This window comes from Fusarium pseudograminearum, chromosome 1 (assembly GCF_000303195.2).
Source record: "Fusarium pseudograminearum CS3096 chromosome 1, whole genome shotgun sequence".
NCBI classification, from domain to species: Eukaryota; Fungi; Ascomycota; class Sordariomycetes; order Hypocreales; family Nectriaceae; genus Fusarium; species Fusarium pseudograminearum.
In genome coordinates this window covers 3,148,513-3,169,758 of record NC_031951.1, presented here as the reverse complement: position 1 = coordinate 3,169,758, position 21,246 = coordinate 3,148,513, and the positions used below count along the sequence as shown (strand labels likewise).

Here is a 21,246-nt window from a genome sequence, read left to right as displayed (position 1 = left end):
GCCGTGTTAGACAGAGTATAGGTCCTCGTCATTTGTCAAGTATCTTGTCTTGGCTTAATTTCCGACTTCAAGTCACAATAATCAATCATATAAATAAAAGCTAAACTCTGACAATACTAAGGTCCAGACCTGCACCCATTCATGGTCCAGCAAACTCTTTGACTTGTCTGTTTACTGCCAGTCTTGTAAAATCGTATCTCCTTGCTTAATTTGAGCCGCTTCCAACCCATAGACCCACAAGGATCTTCTTTTGACTTCATCTCTTGCTTCTTTTCCCGTCTCAAGTTCATCCGTGCCATTCGAATACAGCAATCTGCCCTTTGGGGCCTCTGTTTCAAAAGACAGGCGGACTGCATCCGCAGCGCTTTTATACAGGGGACGATAAGGTCCGTTGGGGTTGTACCAGACAAGAAGAGGAGAAACAATCGGGAGGGCGATCTTAATGGTATTATACATGAGAGAACTACCTCTTCGGACGAGGTCAGAACCCATAGCACCTGGGTCTAGGCCGGTTACTGTGATATTGGACAGTTGCGGATCTTGGGCGAGACGGTTCACTAGCTCATGCCTGGAGGTCGATGGGTCAGTTCAATGTTCAATTGACGAATATATGTGTGACTTACATGAGCATCACGGCACACAACTTGCTTGCTCCATATCGTCGAAAGCCAGTAAGCCACCCTCCGCCAGTGTCTGGCCTACTCCATTTACCCTTGGCGAGCTCATCTGGACCAGGAAAGAGGCTATCATAACCCTCATAACAGGCCGCGCCGCCCAGGTTGTTACGCGAATCATCAATGCTGTTGCTTTCGTTAGCTTGGGAAAACCTGCCTGTTCGTATTGACTCACTCATGGGACCAGCTCCCAATGATGAGTATCCTACTCTTCTCTTTATCCATACTCTGAAGTAGAAGGAGAACCAGGAGTTGGTTGGCCAAGTAATTCACTTGCCAGGTAGTCTCGTAGCCATCGTCCGTCATGGTCTATGGGAATAAGCATCTCAGAACGTCAAGGCTTATAGAGACATGGCTTACAATTTGTTCGTGATCTTGATACCCGGCGTTGAGGATAAGAACCCTGATAGGAGGCAAGTCTCCAGCAGCTACTCGACGGTTGATCTCAGCTGCCGTCGCCTTGACGCTGGCCAGTGAGCTGAGATCCATATCGATAACATCGTGTTTGTGAGACTTTGAAGCTGCACTCAAAATCTTCTGGAGTCGAGTTGCCGTTGCTGCTTTTCTGACAGTGTACAGCCCTGTATAATTACTCGCCAACTCGGGCTTGTGAAGTATATCAGTGATAATGGCGGAACCAAGTCCTCCATTGGTACCGGTAACCAGCACAGTGCCTTTGGGAGTTGACATGATTATGTGACAATGAGTTTCTTCGTCAAGAGTAGAACGAGGAGTATGCAACGCTTTCTTCCTTAGGCGAACGTTATACTTATACTGAAGCTTTATGGAGGTAGCTCTAATGTCCGCAGAATGTCTTCAGTCCACTTTTGTTAGTGGTATTCGTCTATATAGTGTTATTACCAAGGTAACTAAAGTTTAGTACTAACAAAACTGGCTGATATCAGCCACTGGAATGCACAACCAGCACAAACTCCGCATCTATGTTAAGTCCGACCTCATGATTAATTGTACAGTAGACTTGAACTTCCATGATATGTAATAGTGTTAAGCTTAAAAAGTTCTAGTTCGACCTTATGACGTGGACATGTCACTCACTCGCAACATCAAGTGGATAGGGGGCCACATATGTACAAAATAAATATATGGCCTTGAAATTCATTTATATGGCTCTGTATGTCCAATCTCTTGTTTGAAAATATTTACATGAAAGGATTTATGTAGTCGAAGTTATTGACGGCTTTGTTTCTGAATAACAAAGCAATCTAGTAAAATAGCTCAACGGCATCAAAGATAAAGTTGGGGCTCAGGAAGTCAGCACCAGAGCTACCAGAGATGACTTCAATGGTGATAGTGTTGGATCCTTGCTTCAGCGTACCAGCAGGAATAACAGCATCATACACCTCGCCATGGCCACGGTACGCTCCGCGAGTGACACCTCGTGAGTCAATCTTGGTTGGCGCGTCAAAGGCCTTCTTGAAGCTGCCGACGGTGACTTGAGGTCGGCCACTGGCAAAGGCAAGAGTGGTACCAATACGGAGGGTTGCCTGGCCCGAGATAGCAGAAGGAAGATTGAATTTGATGGTAACAGGACTGTTGGCGGCCTTGAAGATGGCCATGGGGAAGTCTCCGACCGAGCTGGAGCCGACGGTGTATGTCAGAGGACCCCAGCTGGACATGCGCTTGTCGCTGGGGTGCATGCGCAGCTGCTTATCAGCGTTACGGAAACCCGTAGGCTGACCGTCCCAGTTACCAATGCGGAAGACAGAGGTGTGCTTTCCAGTTGTGATGTCGGAGTTGGCAGCAATGGAAGAAGATGCAGTACCACCAGCGGAGACGCTCACGCTCTTGGAAGCGACCTTGAGCTCACCCTGATAGAGAACCTGGGTGTAAGTACCGGGGACCATGAAGGGAGAAGTGAAAGCACCGTTGGATGAAGTATAAGCCCAGTATTGGAAATCCTTGTTGAACCAGTGAACAGTACCCTGGAACCCAGACTGGACACCAGTAGCAGTACCGCTGACCCGACCACGAGACGAGTCGGCAGTGTAGCCAGGGATAGAAAGGTCATTGAAAAAGGTCATGTCAACATCTTTGGCCTTGGGGACACCAGAGCGGGAAAAAGACAAGGCGTAGGGGCCGTGGAAACCCTGGCGGAAATCTTCGGTTTGAACGTGACCCGAGTTCATGTAAAAGGTGAGAGCGCTAAAGTCACCATTGTTGTTGCTGTTGATATCACGGAAGAAAGGACCGCCAGAGCTCTTCTCGTACGAGCGCGAGGCGTGAGTGACCATGCAAGCGTGGACGTCCTTGCCGCTGCTCTGGAAGCACCAGACGTCGTTGTCGATGAAGCGCTGAGACGAGTAGAACTTGGAGCGGGTCTGGCCATTGACGTTGAAGACATCAGAGCCCTCGATGGCTGAACCACCAGACGTGTTGGAGGCTTCGCCAAAGGGGATCTCGTTGGGCAGCAGAGAGCGATCCAGACGAGCAATGTAGCGAAGCTCACCGATCTTGGGCTCGGATTTTGTGTCGGTGGCCATGTAGACATTGCTCTGGCCGTTCTGAACAACGTAGTAATGAGTCAGGTCAAAGTCGCCCGACTTGGCGGTGCAAGTGACCTTGATGTACTTGTCTGGTCTGGTTAGGCTTTTGTCTGTTACACGACTAGGAGTAAGTACTCACTGTTGAGCACGGTGGACTGGACACTGGCTGATCCCAGGCCAGATGCGATATGAGAAGTCTGAGACTTGTACTGGTACTCGCTACCACGGTACTTGATAGAGTTGATTGAGCAGTCAGACTTGCTGACAGAGACTGAAAAGCCGTTGGAGTTGCCAGAGTCAACGATGAGGTTATTCCCACTGGTGGTGACACCAAAGGCTGCCAGAGCCGGAGCGGCGCTAACAAGAGCGCCAAGATACTTGAAGTTGACCATTTCTGCGATTTCCAGATCGAGAGGTCAAGAGAAGATAAAAACAGAAATACAGGATAAAAGAGTGATTGCAAAAGGAATAAATGAAGGTCAACCCCAAGAAGAAGTCATCTGTTCATGAATAGGTACTAGCTACTATGTAGAGTAGTATTAGCGTATGGGGACCAGTAATAACGGGCTTTGGAGTTGGTCCTTGTAACCTCAGATATATGAAACAGAGACTACGATTGGAGGAGAAACTAAGAAACGACGAAACCCTTGAAACTGATAATTACCGTCCACGCGGAACTGTCTTTGTTATTTCCTTCTCTGGTAATCGCGGAGAATACAATTAGCCAAGTCTCGGCCGAGTTTGCCGAAATCTTGATACTACCTGCCTACCTAAGAAATAAAATAATGTAACCACTTTATGCCATCTTAGACTGTTTGTCTTTTGTACCCTAAGCTTGGGTCTTGGGTTCTCTGCTATCCTCTAGACGAGGTCATGAACTGCCTCACGTGCTGCCATGAGAGTTGGGAAGTTTTCCTACCCTATGCCTGTGAAGATTTCCATTCCTATTGTTATACCAGAAGTAATAAAAACGGGCAACCGTGTATAATGCAAGGGTTACTTGACGAACAATGAGAAATTTCCCAGGGCAAAGGAAGGTAATCAGGCTGATGACCTCTGGACATTAAGTTGTTCGTTTGGAACTCTTTGGTGTTGTAGCTATTCCTTTGTATTTCTCTCCATGAGTACATGCACTCTATCATGATATGCGTAAATCCAAGTCTCTTGCCTCAAGTACTAATAAACCCTGATACCTAGATACACTATACAATAACTCCTAAAGCAGCCCATAACGACGAAATAGCTACGACTGCCATAACGGTGTTCGAATTCCATGCTCCAAGACTTGTACCGCTATTACTCCGATTTTCATCACTTCGGTTATCACCATTGTCGTCATCCTTTCCCTCATGCTCAATGCGGAAATTATAGTCATCTGTATAACCTGCTGGCACACATTTCGTCCCTTCAGCCATGTTCATTTTCATGGACCAGTGGCCTTGGGCACATCTTTGGAATGAATTGGTCATACAGTGCCATTGACCTTCTGTGCTGCATCCTGAGCCTTCTTCTTCGTCGCGTTGAATTAATTTGCCGTCAGAGTTTGGTGATGCCAGGACGAGACATGAGAAGAGCATCATAGCCATTGCTATTGTTGTGGGCAGTTGGAGAATAAATGAAGGACGCATTGTGAGGTTGATCTCCCGTTAAAATGGGCCTTTTCGGGATCGGAGCCGGAGACGGAGACAAAGATGGGGCCGGCGTTGTGGGGAAGCAGACTCTTAGTCAATTTGGCGTCCAAAAGAATCAACTGTAGAGAATAATAGATAGTAGAGCGTTGAATAGTAGGTAGTTACACTCTGTTCTGATATACCAATATTTATAAACCTACTTCTCCTTTCTTTTTTCACATACCGCCTCACCTCGCATCGTATCACTTCACTTGGCGCAGTCAAGTATCGGTGCCCAGCGTGGGTCATGTTCTGGACGTGTATCAGTCTCATTGGAGCAAGACTGGAAGCGAGAATTGGATGGGGGAGAGATGGGTTCTGCAGGAACGAGGCTCGAGGCCCCCTTGTCACACTAAATCATTGCGGTGATGAGGCTTGCAGAGTGAGGAAACTGGACGAATTGAGTCGAGTCGAGTCGAGCCAAGTTGGGCTCTGCTTATTGTGTGTGATTCAATGTTGCAACTTGTGCACATACGAGTTTGACTACATATTGTGGCAGTTTATAAACCAATCAAGAACAAGGCAAGCAATATCTGCCGAATTCGAGGTGTATGCATGTCTGAGATCCAATAGCCCGATTGACCAATAATCATGGTTCGGTACCTTGTATTGCACCCCTGTATAACAAGTCGGAAACCACTTTGTTTGACAAGATCAATTACGACATCCAACAAGTACTCAATCTCAAGCAAGTACTTAAAAATAAAGACCAAAAGGAAAAAATGAGTGTAGATTCAAATAACTTCGAAAAAGCCTGCCGCCTCAAGAATGAAATAAAATAGTTGTCCAGCCTGGACAAACAGAAGTCTTAACTCAGCATCCCCATTCCATCCCACAGTTTGCCCCATATGCCGTAGTCTTGAACCTTCGTAGTGATACCCTTGATAGAACTAGTATTCAGAATTGTAAACTTGGTCCCCTAGGACCCAGCAAACAGACCGCCCATCATCGTCAACGTCCTTGCTCTGCTGAGCCTTCATCTTCCGAGCCCGCTGCCGATAAAACATGCAGCCTACACCAACGAGCACGACAAAGACGATAGCGCCGATCATGACTCCGCCCATGATGACAGCCTCGTTGCGGCTGGAGTTCTTGTTGGCCAAAAAGTTGGAGTGGCTGTTTGGGTCGTTGGCCGTGCCGGTGAAAGGGTTGATGGAGGAGTCCATGATGGGAGCTTTAGAAGCGTGAAGTGTGTGGTTTGAGATGTTTCTATAGACTTGTTAGTAGCTATTAGGGTGTGGAATATGGGAGCACGAACAGTTTTGAGTTTGTAGAGAGATGGTCAAACATTGGGATCGAATCGAACAGTTCTGTTGAGAATGCAATACGAAGCTCAAGAGTAAAGACGGGTGTGACGAAGTGGTGAATTTGTGACAATAACTTGCTCGACTGCTTGCACCAGGCTTACAGTTTAGAGAATGAAATGAATGGCCGAGTTGAACATTTACTCCCATGGAAGTGCCAGGTATTTATCTTAAAATGTTAGTCTTGGGGGCACTCTCTGAGTCTTCCATTTCTAATATCATCTATCATACCGTGAGAATTCTTCTCTCATGGCTGAATGAGCCTTTGTTTGTTCCTGTGTCAGAATGCATTAGCAAAACTGTCCTGCTTTGTTGACGCCACCTCTTCTACAGGCTATTGTATGATATATCATTTCAACAACAATCAAAAATAATACACTATAACGAACGGTCATATTCTGCGCCAGGTTGTTATTATTCAAGCAGGGGGTTCATTTAATTTAGAAAAAAATCATCCAAGCCTCTCGCTTTGTTCATCAGTAGCCTGAAAATTAAAAGGGGATCCATGTGAATTAATCGATTATTGCTCATTACATATGGCAATACGTCCAGCGCTTGGTCCGTCGCCTCCATCGCTTGCTTGATCTATATGTCCTGCGCCCGATCTCTAAAACCAAAAGGGGTTCTCATAATGCCGTGCTATACCATGCTTAATGCATTTCCTGTTCGACATGCTGCCTTGATTGCCTTTTTCCTTCTGTCCTCTCGCAAACATATGCCCTTCATTAGAAACTCAGAGCTTGTTCTCTGCACGCTGTGTAAAATCACATTGCCAAATCATTGTCGCTCCAGGCCGGGTAAGTAGTGTGCCATGCTCCATTATCATGTGTGTTTAAAGAAGGGTTTGGTTCAGGGGTGATGTGTTGGTAGACTGAGGTAGTGGTGGTAGTGATGCAAGATGTAAGAAGAGTCGTGGGCACGACCGGGGGTTCGTAGGGTGCCGTGGCAGAAGACCAGGATTCGCCCTGGTTGCTAGCAGGGTCGGGAACAAAGGTCTCTTGCGGTGGAATAGGTGCCACTGAGGAGTCCAATGAAGGAGCTGCAATGCTCTCTGGGGCTTGAGTCGCCGACCAGCTTTCGCTTGATGAAGAAGTCAGAGTTACGGTGACGGTTTCAATGACTGCAGATTGGGTCTCAGATGTTGCTGATGTTTCGATGCTCTGAACAGGTTCGACGATGGTAGATGGCTCTGGCTCTGGCTCTGGCTGAGGTTGAGGCTGTGGTTGGGGATTGGGTTGAGGCTGGGAGGTCACGCCTGGGGCGGTAGCAGAAGTCAAAGAATCGGATGGTTCTTGAGCCGTCGTCGCCGCTTCACTTTCGGCAGTTTCTGGCTCCTCTGTGGCTGTCGGCTCTTCCGACTTCTTGGACGCGGACGCACTGGTGTGAGAAACAGTGACTGTCTGGGTAACAAATGGCTGATCATCCAGGTTGATGATGGAGACAGTGGTGGGAACAGCCTTAGTGACAGTCTTTCCAGGCACTGTAATGATGCTAGGCTTCTCTGTTTGCGTGATGACCTGAGTGACGGGCTTTTGTGTCTGAACCACTGTTTGAATGACTGTCACGACATCATCTCCATTGTCATCTCCGCTACCGCTCCCATTCTCGCTGCCACTGCCACTGTCGCCATTTCCGTCTCCGCCATCTGAGGAGGGATCATCGTCACCAGGCTCCAGAGGTACAACTGAGTATTTGGGCCTGCTTGCATCATCGCGAAGTTGAATTCTGGGCTTGGGGAGCGCAGTAACGGTTGTGCAAGAGGCAGAAAGAGCCAGTAGAAGGGGGATGTATCCGCGCATCTTGTCGAGGCTATTTTGCCAAAGATGATTTGTGTGTTTGTTTGTTTCTCCGATCCAGAGAGGGGGGCCGAAAAAAGTGCAGTGAAGAGAATGAGTGATTGCTGTGCTCGGTTGTGGTTTTGTTTTTTAGGTGCTTGCAGCTGCTGGCACTGGCAACTAACAAGTGACCATTGATAGGGAGTGATTCACAAGCACGCTTTACTGTAGGTCGCTAATAAGAATGAGAGACAAGGTAATTATTGATTCACGAGAGAGAGTAAAAGATAGAATAGCCTGGCCACTTGCGAAGAGAGAATGTAGTTTTATTAAGGGCAGTCATTCCGTTACAATTGAGATGGCTGGTGAACTTTGTGCTCCCTACTTCGGCAGTAGCCAAATGCCTAATACGTGAATTTGTGGTGGTTGGGACGCACTAACATCCAGGAACAATCGGGTGCTTTTGGGGGCTCGAACGTTGACGGACCAGGCGGGTTGTAGCGAGCGAGGTTCACCAACCACCCGCTACGGCTGACGAAGAGCTCCGATTGGTTGAGTGTTCAGTGACATGGGCCGACGTTAATCTTGGTAGCATCCGTGCCTGGGTCGCAAAGGCATGTGAGGGGCTCTCCGAAATGGTGATCAATAAGTAGAGGTTGCTAGTAAAACTGCCGATGTCGAGTTAGACTGGTTTGTTCTTTTCCCTTCTGTACGTCCCATTTGTCGGTGTCCTACTTCAGGTAGAAATGATGATAAGTCGTCTTGCGCGTTTGTGGCTGTGGAGTGGCGCTCCGTGCCTCGCGATGTGGCTACTGGGTCCGTCCAAATGCGGTAACCTCTAAGAATCAAGGTTCTTAATGAAGAGACTTTTGGGAATCATTCATTCTATGAGATCATAACCATTCTTGAGACAGATTACTAATGTCAAAGGTGTAAGTTAAATTGTTAAGTATTCTCTCATTGCATACAGCGATATGAAGGATATATGTAGAATCAGACATTGACGAGTTCCCAGTTCCAATCCCTTGACTTCGGAAATCCATTCATCAAACGCCACTCTTGCAGAGCTGAGCAGAGCTGGACAAACAGAAGACGACTCGTGACCACTGACAGTTTCCTCGGAGCGTGTGATGGATGTGATGACGACTGGCAAGCTTGGCAGCTTCTTGTTTCCCCACGCAATGTCAACACTCAGCCTCGAATGGTTGCCGTTCTACCGGGAGTATGTTAGAAACAACTCCGCATTTATCTATCGTCCAAAGTCTGGGTTCCCATGCTGCAGAAGCGGGTCAGGCATTGTTGCTTCTGCTTCTGTTGTCCTGTCATTCTAAGGCTTGCATGCTCGTGTCCTGCACGACAGACGAGCGAGTGAGTCTCGGCAGCACTGACCAGACGTTAATTAAAAGTGCCCCTCATAAGGCTATTGAAAACTGGGGGCAAAGACTCATTAACAACATTTGTGTGGTGCAAATGACGTTTCCACTCGATCCTTCGGACTTGGCTGTTGCTGATGCTCCGCCTCTCAGCCCACTTGGATCGCCATCATTAATGTAGTAGTGCAGCGCCTCCAAGGCTGAGCTATGCAGGCGCGTCTCTTTTTTTTAAGCCCGGAAGATAATCAGCTCTTATCCTGTACCGGAGCTTAGGTATTAATAAGAGAGACCCGTGTGCCACTTTGGGCTCAGCTTCCACGTTTCTACTCTGTCACTTTCTTTCCGTCCACCTACTCCGCTTATAAAAGCCAATTCGTTTCCCTGACATCACCCCGCAGTAGAACATTAACATTAACATCCCATATTACATACAAACTCATATACACATATAAACAGTTTTAGCGCTATGTCTTACCAAGGTTATGGTGCTCCCTACGGCCGTAAGTACTAATATATACACTTTGCGACAATAACTCTGACTTGAACGCCTCTAGAACCGCCGCCGCCTCAAGGTTATGGTCATCCCCCACCTCAACAACCATATGGCGGTTATCAACAACCTCCTCCTGGGCAGTATCCTCCCCAGCAAGGCGGATATCAGCAACCTCAGGGTCACTATCCTCCTCAAGGCGGGCCTCCGCCTCAGCAACCCTATGGCGGCTACCAGCAACAGCCTCCTCCACAGCACTACGGCGCACCTCCTGGACCTCCACAAGGCCATTATGGAGGTCCCCCTCCTCAACAACAGCCGTATGGCCATCATTCTCCTGCGCCTCCAGGTCCTCCACCAGGACAGTACGGCGCGCCTCCTCCTCAGCAGTACAGTGCACCACCAGTCCAGCCTACTCCTCCCTCACTCGGCTACGGACCACCTCAGATCATCCAATGGAATGGCGAACCCGATGCTGACGGTCTGCGAAAGTCCATGAAGGGCTTTGGTACGGATGAGAAGGCATTAATCGCCATTCTTTCAAACAAGGATCCTCTGCAGGTTGACACAATTCGACAAGCATACGAGCGCAAGCACCGTCGCAATCTAATTGCTGATATCCAGAGCGAGACTAGTTCCTGGTTTGAGAAGGCTTTGGTTTCGCTAGCTCGCGGCCCGCTCCTGTCCGATGTTCACGCTCTACACGACGCCATGTCTGGTCCCGGAACAAAGGAAGTTGTGTTAAACGATGTTCTGCTCGGGCGATCAAACGCGGATCTCAAGGCCATTAAGAGCGCGTACTACCACACTTTCCATGACAAGCTCGAGGATGTAGTCAAGGGCGATTTGAGCATGAAGACTGAGCGACACTTCATGATTGTTCTGGGTGCTACTAGGGCCGAGGACGCCGCACCGGTCGACCCCCGACAAGTCGACGACGATGTCATGCAAATCTACAAGGCCACCGAGGGCAAGATGGGTACGGACGAGATTCTTGTGTGCAGTATTATGAGTACAAGAAACGACAACCAAATCCGTGCCATCGCACACACCTACAAGCAAAAGTTCAACAAGGACCTAGAAAGGGTCATCAAGAGCGTAAGTCACATCTCATACCTTGATCGAGCCATCTTGACTAATTTGAAGCAGGAATTCTCTGGCCACATGGAGGACGCTCTCCTCTTCCAATTGCGCAATGCAACAGACAAATACATGCATGCAGCCAAGCTGCTCGAAGACTCAATGGCTGGCATGGGAACAAAGGATCACCTTCTCGTATCCCGAACCATCCGTTACCATTGGGATCGCAACACCCTGAACAACGTAAAGGGCGCCTACCAGCAACGTTATGGCAAGAGTCTCGGCAAACGCATCTATGGCGAGACTTCGGGTGACTACAGAAAGACATTGCTGGCAGCGATTGGCGAACCTTACTAAAAGTCCAGCGCGGAAAAAAGAGATTGGAAGAGGGACACAGCATATTAGATGGTTACGAGATGCAAACTGGGTTTCACAGCCGACGCTCACTGTTATGATCAGGCGTTTGGGGCTTCATGACACTTTGACAGAATGGATGAGTTTTGACGGCCTCTATGGAGTATGGATTAAGATACCAACGTATGAATTGAACCAAGAGTTATGATAATTTATTTCTATTAAATTGGCCCGTGTGTATTCATAGAATACTTACAAATGCTATTGGTTATGCCGAGTGCAGAAGCTTATTGGGCTAATAAATAATGCTGCCATTAATAGCTTACGTTTATACAAGTTGAAAAGGAGTTTACAGAGCGCACATATTACTGTGGGTAGCCTGTTTAAATAAACTTCATGCAATTAATAAAGCAGCCCGTCTAAACTCTATAATAGGTATACCGCATCAACTGAGCAAGTTCGGTAGCGGGCGCCACTTTAAGTTAACCTCTTGTAGATGCGACTCTCCATTTTGGAGCATTTTTAGCTGGCCAGTCTGATATCGATAAGGAAGATCTGCATAATATAACCGTTCTTTGGGCTAGCTTACTGTGGCGCCCGCTACCGAACTTGCTCAGTTGATACGGCACTAATGTACAGAGTATGTAATTGTTACTATTAATCTGCACTTTTTTATAAGTGTTTTGTTAGTCTTATTAGCTTTCTTAGCTTCTAAGCTTTTGAGGCCTGAGATTTGAGGCACCCACACTGCTAAAGTGCACTGAACTCTGAATCACGCTAGTGTTAATTACGCGCTAGTGAATCGTTATAAATTAAGCAGCTACCCCAAAAAAGTGCAACCCTGCTTATTTCTTCCACGCCCTTGGCGCATTCTGAACAACGGAGCACCCACTAACTTGCTAAGCCCCGCTAGCGCGCAAGCAAGTGCCTGAACGCGTCTCGAAGATATCAAGAAAGGAAGGCGCGACGAATTTCATGCGATCGTGAGAACACTCACTCACTCACTTGTTTGCTGCTGCTCGGCTTATCATCCATCTCGTCTCCCCTTTTTAATCTTTAATACCCTGGTCATCAGGGAAGTCCCTTTTTCTATTCATCACATCACAACCAATGACGATACCTGATTTATCAACATCATCAACAGCTCTGGATAGACTTTTGCATCCTTTCGAAATTCAGGGACATCAGCTGAGAGCAAAGAGCAGAACGACACATTTGCTAGGTTTGTCTCGGAGGAATCCCAGAAAAGGAACATGGCGGCGAATGCTGTGCCTACCGCACATATGGAAAATGGCATCTACGGCACAAAAAGTCCTGCGCAAGCTGCGCATCCATATACCCATTCACAAACTCCGATACCGTTGCCGACCTACGTAGCGCCCCAGAGGCAAGCACCCAGTGCTTCGCCAGCACAATCGAGTCCTTTAATCCCCTCTCAACAGCATCACTCACCACCCGTGCAGCCAGGTACATTGTATCAGGGACATTCACAGCCACCCGCAATGCAGAATGGAAATGTTGCACCAACTCCTTTGCGAGGGCACCTGTCACCATCAGCACAAGGCAATCCGCAGCAGACTCAATCCGTGGGTACTTACCAGGCCTTGGTTGCTTTGATTGACAGGGCACCTGCGTCAGTCGTTCGACATGTCATTCGTGACAAATGGGAAAAGTCCCTTTTGGGTTCACAGTATCACATTGCTTTTTTGGTTAGTTGACTCCTCGCAATCATGGTAAACGTTACTAACCACCCCCCGCCAGCTGAATGCGACTATGCACCAAGCATCTCCCGAGACCGTTGGCAATGCTGTCAAGGAGTTTGGGGCTAATCTTGTCCAAAACGCAAAGCACGAGCTCGTGGGCCATCTCAGCTCTACTGATATTGACGAGCTGGCGGACTCGATCATTTCTCGTGCCAGTCCAGATTTCCTAGATAGGGTTCTTGCCAGGCGCCTTGAGACAGTATCGGCACGGCAGCTTGTTAACGCCTTGGCACGCGCTGAGCGTCTAGGCTACAATGTCCGGGACATTGTTCGGGAGCATGATGAACAAGTTATTCCATCTATGCACTCGGTACTCACGTCATCTACGATACCTCCCGGAAATGACACAATGCGTATGAAGCATTACCAGCCTCAACCTATTCCTTCACAGCAGCTGCAACAACCTCAGCCTCAGCCATTCGCTCGGGCACCACCGCCAAAGGTTTCGTCGCTCGACGACCTTCCTATGGGTCCGCCAGAAATCGTGTGGTGCAATTGTGGTTGGCCGTGTGCCTCCGAAACGGCCCTTAACTACGTGAGTTCGTTTAGTTAAATTCGCAATTTTGTTTCTAACAAGAGACAGCATAAGAAGAAGAACGCTTGCTACAAGGTTCATCCGACCGACCAGCCTGGAAGAGACATATGCGTCCTTTGTGGCTGCAGGTTCGGCAGTAATGGCGGGATACTGTATCACGAGAAGTCTGAGGTCTGCGGACCGCGTACTGCAGATACTTGCCAGAAGATGATCGATCTAATTGAGCACTTTCGCACACATGGAAGGAGTGCACATTACCGTGCTGCTCATTCATTGATGACTCCCCGGGGTCGAGAAAAAGCACCGTCAAGGGAGCATCATGCAGCTTTGGCCACGCCGACGTCATCCCAGCCATCAAGCACTCAACGCGATCCGTATGCGCATCTTACCCCCGATAAGTACAGAGAATTCAACGCAATCATGAAGACTGCCGAAGAGAAATACGGGGGCCTCATGAGAGAGGCCGCGCTTCTCGACGAGCCGGAGAGATCAAAGCGTCTGGCGGGCCTGAAGAATTCTTACAACACAAAACAAAGCACGACCCGCAAGAAGTTCGGCATTCGTCTCCGCGAGAGACGCACTCGAGAGGAGATTGAGGCCGAGGAGAATAGACTTTTCAACAGTCAAGGCGGTGCAGGAACGCCGACAAATGGAACTCCTGTTCCTGATCACGAATCTCGTCCAAATAAGAGGCCCCGGACAGATGATATGGAAGCATCAGCAAGTGGAGTGAATGGCAACCTCGAACCTCCACAGAAGAGAGTCTCCAGGGCAGAGATGGGTGGTGGTTTATCTGGATCACAAGCGACTGCGGAGCTTACTGATCCCACAGCGCATCTGAATCCACCTCAGCCACGGTACACACCCCAGAAGCCGTCCGCCACCAGACCAGCTTGGTCTTCAAAGCGGATTGGAGTACACGTGGGGACTCAGGAGGATCCCATGTCAATTGACGAGGACGACTCTGATACGGACAGCGATAGTGACAGTGACAGCGACGATGGCGACATTCCGGCCACTCTCAACTAATTTCGCGAACTAATAATAAGCATGGGCACGGCGTTTGGGTTTTTCTGATTTGATACCCCGTACATTGAAGCATGGAAGCATCAAGGCACCAAGTTTTGGAGCATCCATTGGGAAAAGGAGTTAAATTAAGGTCTTGATGGGGATCGGTAAACAAAAAGCTGGTCGATTGGAATCTGGTCATTGATGGGAAAACCAACGGGCCAACATGGGAAAGGTGAAACGGTTTGTAGCAGAGGTGCTGCCGTAAAAACTAAGTTTTGGAGTTTGATCCCCGGCACTATATATCTGCATGCTCGATTGAACTCGTCGCAGTTCATCACCCGACAGCCTCGGGTGCATTCATCTCGCTGCGCATCTACGCACCAAGACAGATAGGATGGTAGCTTGGACTCAATGAGTATCAAATGAACTTAGCTTACGTGGTGATTTTGCGAGGTCTTGGACGCGTGACAGGTGTTGAAACGTGAGGACAGTGCCATTATGGGATGGAAAATTACAGGTGTTTGACTTATCAAAGTTTCCTGCTACCCAGCGATGCTAGTTAAGACCGTAACTGTTTCATAGTATGATAGCATACACATTAGAGTATGTGTATATGGGCCCATGAACACTCAAATAACAGTCGGTCATCGCTGTTTGCAATCATGATATCATCAACAGGTTCAAGTGTCAATATCGGAACATGCGATTGATGTTTCAGGCAAGACGAAGAGACAGGCATGACAGGCCTTCAAGCTCGTGCCTTCCGCAACCGCCAGGTGACAAGCTGACATGCCGTGCTTACCTTAATAGTACCTAACTAAGAAAACGTGGGCGGGAAGGAGCATCCCCGTTCTGGTTTTGGTGTAAAGCGAACGACAAGGGTATGTTTAGTGGAGGTTTTTCCAGCACGGCCTTGTTGAACCGTTCATACTCTATGGTAACAAAAGCCTTGTTCGAAACAGTCATAGAGACAAAGAAGTAAAGAAGCATTTCCTTTTAGAAACAAATTATTTGTATTGCTCTTATTTTTGTATCCCATCTTTGTTCCAAGTCTGGTTATTTTCGTATCATGACGGCGCTGTGTCGCATTACTCATGACAACCAAAGCCTCTCACCTCATTTCCTCCTATGTCAGCCATTCACCCTTTCGTGGGGCGCGCTTCGCAAAGAATCTCCGGTTCAACCTTGTCGAGCAAGGCCAAGACTTCCGATTGTCCGATACGATTCGACGTAGGAATAAGATAGGGTTAGCAGATGGCCACGCGAAGTTACCGCAGGTAAACAAAGTCGATCCACGTTCGCCTCCTTCAGGAGTCTTTCCCTTCTCATCCCTATCTCGTCATTCAACTGGCTAGCCAGGCGCCTAAGCGGATGCGGAGGCCAGGAACTCCGACCTATGATGGCCGGAAGCGCTGTGCAGATGCAGATGCGGTCGGTGCGCAAGTGTGACAAGCGTCGATGGTGATGCAAGGGCCTTCATTCTGAGTGGATGGATTATCCGCAACCAGGGTAGGGTCCGTTTTGGATCCAACATTTTGAAACCGGCCAAGGGTCTTTGAGCTGTCGCCACCAGGAGGCCTGGAACGCTAGAAGCCTACAAGGCTAGGACGTGCCCCAAATGATCGCCTTGAAACCCGCTAACAGCCAACTTTGGTGCTGGTGGTGGCGCTATCATTGGTCAACTTTCTACATCCTTGCGCTTCCTGCCAGGGGCTCAAGCGAGAACTGTCAGAGAACGTCTTTTTCTTCTCCCCAGATGGGTTGATAATCCTCCCATGAGCCACTCCATGTGACGGTTCTTCAGTTTCAACTTCTCCCCTTGGTTTGTTTTTGCTCACAACTGGCCGGCCCAGCACCTCTCCTTCTGCGCATAGTCTGGTTTAGTTTTATATTTGTTTCTACTCCCTCAACACCCTCTTTCTCCTTCTGTTTTTGTTTCTTCTTGGGTCTCGTCCTCTGCTGAAACTCTTATACCCTATTATCAACGCTGCCCAGAAACGTCTGTGACGATCATGGCTCCTCTCTTCAGTCCCTCCAGCTTTGGCCGTTTCATAGACAGCCATAGCCGTCTGAATACCGGTTCATCGCAAAAGTCAACGATATCTTCGCCGATGCCATCGCCTGCGCATTCACAACCTCCACCAGAGCCAATGGCAACATTGCTTATTGGCCCCAAGCAACATCGCTTCAAGGTCAATAAGCGACTGATATGCGCTACCTCGCCATTCTTTGCTGAGCGGTTCGGTGACCCGTCAAGCTCGAAATCGATCTCATTATGGCTCCCCCGCGAATCGTCTTCTATGTTCAGTCTCTTTGTTGATTGGGTTCACCTGGGCCTCCGTTTTCGTCCACACCTCGAGGAGATGATCTCAAATGCTTACGATGCCGGCCCTGAGACCTGTCAGGATATTCACTGGTGTCTGATTCGGCTGCATCTCTTTGCATCTCGCCTTGGTCTCTATCGCCTCCAAGACCTTGCCATGGACGCCATCCAAGACCTCTACCTCCGCTGCGACTGGGATGTTCCCTCGGGACTTATTAGATTCCTTTACACCGAATGCGAGGACCTTGCTGCCATTCGACTCCGACGATGGGCTGTTGCAATGGTTGCATTCTCTTTCACTGGCGGACCGCGTCTGACATTTGACCCTCAAGAAGAATCTGCGACCTCGGAACCCACTCGATTCAGCGATCTGCTTGAACAGCTCCCAGAATTTGCTGCTGACTACGACATCCACATGGAGAAGATGCGACTTTCTGGGCTTGATATTCGCTTCAAGAACCCACAGCTGCGCATTCCAGCCAACCGTCTCCGCAATGATGAGCGTGCCTTTGGGTTCCGTCAATGTTCATTTCACTCACATCGATCAAGTGTCGGCGAGCGCCGATGCCCTCATGAGTCTGGTTCAACAAAACACTACCGTGTTCGCCGACAGTCCAAAGAGCGAAGTCCAGAGTCTACCGGACTCTCTGCTCCCAACCGGAAGTATCGCGACGTTGTCCCCAGGCCGCTCTTTTCAGGGCCAACAGACTCGGATATCGAAGAGGATGACGATGACGAGATTTCGAAGGCGATAAAGCATGTGAGATCGATCTCAAGCACGCTCAAATCATGAAGGGAGAAAGAATCTCTCTGAAAACAGTAACAGAAAGGTCAATCTGACAAGGGGGCTGGCTGGTGGTGAAACTTCGATCGACTTGATCATCATCATCATCATCATCATCACCCTGTTGGTCCAAGGCACACCGAGTGTGACTCCAGGAATGATGTCTGAGTATCTCTCCACTGAAACGAAACACGGTGAAGAGCTTACTTAGATCGACATCCCTTTCCTGTCGAGCAAGTCAATGACGCTTGGCGTTGGGAAGTTCAGGGCCCTTTTAACACAAACGCCTCATGTCTGTGACATGGGCCTTCGTCAGTCGACGATACTGGTTGTTCTACCGGTTTTCCTACATATTTTCTTTTCCCGTCTACAAATTACTCGGTTCTCCCGGAGAGGGCTGACAGACAAGCGAGTCTCATAGCATGATAATATTCTCTGTAAATTAGTATTTAATGTACATTACAAGAAGTAAACCTGTCAGAATACACAATAAAAGACCATGGACTCTTTTACATAAATATCACCTTGCTCATCGCGTACATATAATGGATAGCAGAAAACATACCCTCGAAGCTTTAAGAGTATAGAAATAAATGGTCCAAAATCATGGTCTAGGTAGCATAAACTGACTTGCTATGTTTATATTTTGTATCCCAAGCGGTCAACTTTTCTGTTGCATTAGGGCGCACGTATAATGTCATTCACACATAGGAACCGATTTTATAAAATTTGTTTTTCATCATTCAGATCGTTGCTCGTTTTATGGATATTAAGTTCCATCATGCCATTCATCCAAGCTGGTACCCCACCGTGGTCCAGCTCGCAAGCTAGTACATCATGTCTCTCATCATGATGCCCCCGCAGACGGGGGCATCTGTTTTACTCAACTCCAAAAGTAAAAAATAACACGGCAAACGGTAAGGCTCTGTTTGGCCTGCGTGCTGTTCGTTCCATCATATCATCATGAGTTGCTGACAAAAAAAGCACTTTCCCTCGTCGAGAGAAAGCATCAAAAGAAAAAATTGACAGGTTTGTGTCGAGTGAGTGTCGAGCCGAAACGCGTATGAGCAAACACGATCGAGCAAATGCGGTTGTTTCCCGCTTATAAGAAAAGTAAAGCAAAGCAAAGTGTAAAAGTCGGAGGCGGGCCATGGAGGTAAAATACTATCATCAGATAGACAACTGCCGTCTAGATGCATCATGTAAATAATGGGTCGTGGTCCCATCATAAGATTCGACCAATAAGTGCAGTGCGGGTGTCCGTGGACTCATAAATCTCGTCAAGCGACATAAAGTCTGGGCAAATGTACAAAGAAGAAAAAAGCGGTCGTGTGGGGTTAGAGTGGTGACTCAGATCGTCGGCGTGGCTTATCTCGGCGGCGGAAATCCTTAAGTCTTTCGTCAATGTAGGCCAGCCGGCTTGCTAGCGATTCACGGGTAACTCCTCCAGTGTTGCTGTCGCTCGACTGTTGAACCGTAGCAAAGGGCCGACGACCAGCATCGGAATCAGGCACAGTCCCATGCGACAGGCGATTCGGGAAGGAAAAGCTAGATCCTCCAAGCGCGAAAGGGGAACCTAGTCGAGGGGGCATCTCCGCGAAAGGGTGTGCTAATGTCCGCTCTTGAGCAGGCGGGTATTGTGAAGCTTCGAATAGCTTCTGAAGGTTTTTACGTGGGACAACGACGTCAGCGTTGATCTTAGGCTCAGTCTGAGGCGTAAATTGGTCTTGAGTGGCTGACAGATCAACAAGCGAGGCTGGGTCAACCCACAGGTCGGAACCGAGACTGGGTCGCTTAATCTTCCGCGTCTCCAAATGGTTGGGTCGACGCTTGTGGGTTGATCGGCTTCGTGTAAGTCGGACCGGTGACATTAAGCCACGGCGCGGGCCGCCAGTGTGTGTTTGTCTCTGTAGCTTTGAATCCACAGCGAAACTTGAGGGTAGCGAGCTTGACGAACTAGGCCCATAGCTTCGAGCTCCAAAAGGAGACGCCAGTCGTGGGCGAGCTAACTCTGGCGGCTCCAAAGTCTCATTGTTTGGTGGTGGCAACGAGAGCTCATCAGTTCGAGGTTCAGGTTCCGAGTTGGTCAATTGAGCGAGAGGGCCATGCAATTGCATGGAGTCCGATGTGCTAACTGCCAACGAGATGGCCATATCTTGACCAGAGAAGACTGATGGCGAGCGCGCCGGTGCAGCGCGACGGTTCCGATATCGCACTGCAGATTTCTTAAATGGGGCAGGGCTGGGTGCTTTGTACTGTGAGCCGCGCGTCTTAGACCTGGCATCCATCTTGCAAAGTTCTCGAAGTTGGGCTCGGGTAGCTGCACAGGTGTGCGGCCACTGGACATATGGGCCGGCAGCTCCCTGTGTGGGGGTAATGCTGCCACTTCCGATGTCAACCTTGCCCTGAGCCTTGGATCCTTTCCAGCTCCTTCTTGACTCGCGAGCAACGCGCAAGCAGACCCCATGAGGAGGGATACCGCTCTTGCCGATACGGAAGGGGGTGACTTTCGGATCTTGCAGATACATCATATATGTAGACCACAAGTGCTGGTTCATAGGCTTTGTCCAAGGCGCTCTTCGTATCGTTTCTTTTGAAACCTCCTTCTTGGCTGGCTTCAAGGTTTTACTGTTGTCGTCGGCAGTAGATGCTTCATCTATGACATCTGCCTTCTCATTTTCCGGGCTGACACACTGGCTCAGATCTTCTGAGCTGATAGAAAAGTAGCTTAACAACGAAGCGTTCGTGTGGGTCGAATGAGCAGTTGAGGGCCGGCTGGACTCATAATCAGGGCTGGAGTCAAGACTGCTGAGTGTAGAGTCAATGGACCAGTTTGGGTACTGCTTTGTGGACAGAGTCGGTAACGCATCAGGAGCCGGAGTCTTGGGGGGCGAAAACATGCGACCGGGGGCTTCGTGTGGTGTAAAAGGCATCCCCGTCAAGTCGTTAAAGTGCGAAACAGGGTAAAGTGTTTCTTCCATCTCTTCATCAAGCACGCGAGGCTCCTCGATGCTGGGAATAGGGATGTCTGCGGCAGCGACTGACGCCAGAAATTGCTCGGTTGGTGCATTAAGGTTGGACGCATTTCTCCTCTTGATTCGAAAACGAGGACGGGGTGGCGATGGTGGGAGAGTTTCGCTACTCATATTAGGCTCTGGTGTCCTGGGGATGTCTTCACGGCGTGCACTTCTTGACCAAGGGGCCGCCAGCGATTGAAAGTGCGACATGGTGAACTACGAGAGATATGAATGCGCTTCGTAGTCGCGCAAAGTCTGCAGTCCCGGTATAAATATTTGAGAGAGAAAGAACACGGAAAGCCGGAGCGATTCGAGCGCAAATTGAGTCGACACAGATGTTTCGGAATGCGACAGTAGTGTCTTAGATCTGGTCGGGACGTAACACGACAGTCGAACGATATTGGGTGAATAGTCCTCGGTGTGGATTCTGGGCGACTTCGATCGGTAAATTTGACTGTCGTGGAGTTCAGAGTCAGGTCGAGTGTGAAAGCGCGACGGTGTGCGATTTAATTGTTTATTTTGTGCGCCTGGCGATAGTATCGCGGGGATTGTGCGAAAACACGAGGAAATTCGACAAGGATCCGGGCGC

The 21,246-nt window shown here is 48.8% G+C and overlaps 8 protein-coding genes across 8 annotated transcripts, besides 2 other annotated features; 3 read left to right on the top strand and 5 right to left on the bottom strand.

Annotated features, from left to right (window-relative positions):
- Nucleotides 1–171: 171 nt before the first annotated feature.
- FPSE_01485 (uncharacterized protein) lies at nucleotides 172–1,364 on the bottom strand (the record flags this gene model as incomplete). The annotated part of the gene is made up of 4 exons (XM_009254605.1): nucleotides 172–568; nucleotides 624–800; nucleotides 850–983; nucleotides 1,035–1,364. The coding sequence occupies 4 exons, from the start codon at nucleotides 1,362–1,364 to the stop codon at nucleotides 172–174; spliced, it is 1,038 nt and encodes a 345-aa protein (XP_009252880.1).
- Nucleotides 1,365–1,897: 533 nt separating this feature from the next.
- FPSE_01484 (uncharacterized protein) lies at nucleotides 1,898–3,570 on the bottom strand (the record flags this gene model as incomplete). The annotated part of the gene is made up of 2 exons (XM_009254604.1): nucleotides 1,898–3,267; nucleotides 3,318–3,570. 2 exons carry the CDS (start codon nucleotides 3,568–3,570, stop codon nucleotides 1,898–1,900), a joined length of 1,623 nt encoding a protein of 540 aa, XP_009252879.1.
- Nucleotides 3,571–5,244: 1,674 nt separating this feature from the next.
- Nucleotides 5,245–5,274: a microsatellite.
- A 464-nt stretch (nucleotides 5,275–5,738) lies between these two features.
- Nucleotides 5,739–6,138, bottom strand: FPSE_01483 (uncharacterized protein; the record flags this gene model as incomplete). The annotated part of the gene is made up of 2 exons (XM_009254603.1): nucleotides 5,739–6,057; nucleotides 6,107–6,138. The coding sequence occupies 2 exons, from the start codon at nucleotides 6,136–6,138 to the stop codon at nucleotides 5,739–5,741; spliced, it is 351 nt and encodes a 116-aa protein (XP_009252878.1).
- Nucleotides 6,139–6,916: 778 nt separating this feature from the next.
- On the bottom strand, nucleotides 6,917–7,951 carry FPSE_01482 (uncharacterized protein; the record flags this gene model as incomplete). The annotated part of the gene is made up of 1 exon (XM_009254602.1): nucleotides 6,917–7,951. One exon carries the CDS (start codon nucleotides 7,949–7,951, stop codon nucleotides 6,917–6,919), a length of 1,035 nt encoding a protein of 344 aa, XP_009252877.1.
- Nucleotides 7,952–9,766: 1,815 nt separating this feature from the next.
- On the top strand, nucleotides 9,767–11,227 carry FPSE_01481 (uncharacterized protein; the record flags this gene model as incomplete). Its single annotated transcript, XM_009254601.1, has 3 exons — nucleotides 9,767–9,800; nucleotides 9,855–10,888; nucleotides 10,940–11,227. The coding sequence occupies 3 exons, from the start codon at nucleotides 9,767–9,769 to the stop codon at nucleotides 11,225–11,227; spliced, it is 1,356 nt and encodes a 451-aa protein (XP_009252876.1).
- A 1,250-nt stretch (nucleotides 11,228–12,477) lies between these two features.
- Nucleotides 12,478–14,551, top strand: FPSE_01480 (uncharacterized protein; the record flags this gene model as incomplete). The annotated part of the gene is made up of 3 exons (XM_009254600.1): nucleotides 12,478–12,933; nucleotides 12,986–13,522; nucleotides 13,571–14,551. 3 exons carry the CDS (start codon nucleotides 12,478–12,480, stop codon nucleotides 14,549–14,551), a joined length of 1,974 nt encoding a protein of 657 aa, XP_009252875.1.
- A 1,994-nt stretch (nucleotides 14,552–16,545) lies between these two features.
- Nucleotides 16,546–17,649, top strand: FPSE_01479 (uncharacterized protein; the record flags this gene model as incomplete). The annotated part of the gene is made up of 1 exon (XM_009254599.1): nucleotides 16,546–17,649. The coding sequence occupies one exon, from the start codon at nucleotides 16,546–16,548 to the stop codon at nucleotides 17,647–17,649; it is 1,104 nt and encodes a 367-aa protein (XP_009252874.1).
- An 85-nt stretch (nucleotides 17,650–17,734) lies between these two features.
- Nucleotides 17,735–17,759: a microsatellite.
- Nucleotides 17,760–18,977: 1,218 nt separating this feature from the next.
- Nucleotides 18,978–20,867, bottom strand: FPSE_01478 (uncharacterized protein; the record flags this gene model as incomplete). The annotated part of the gene is made up of 1 exon (XM_009254598.1): nucleotides 18,978–20,867. The coding sequence occupies one exon, from the start codon at nucleotides 20,865–20,867 to the stop codon at nucleotides 18,978–18,980; it is 1,890 nt and encodes a 629-aa protein (XP_009252873.1).
- Nucleotides 20,868–21,246: the final 379 nt, after the last annotated feature.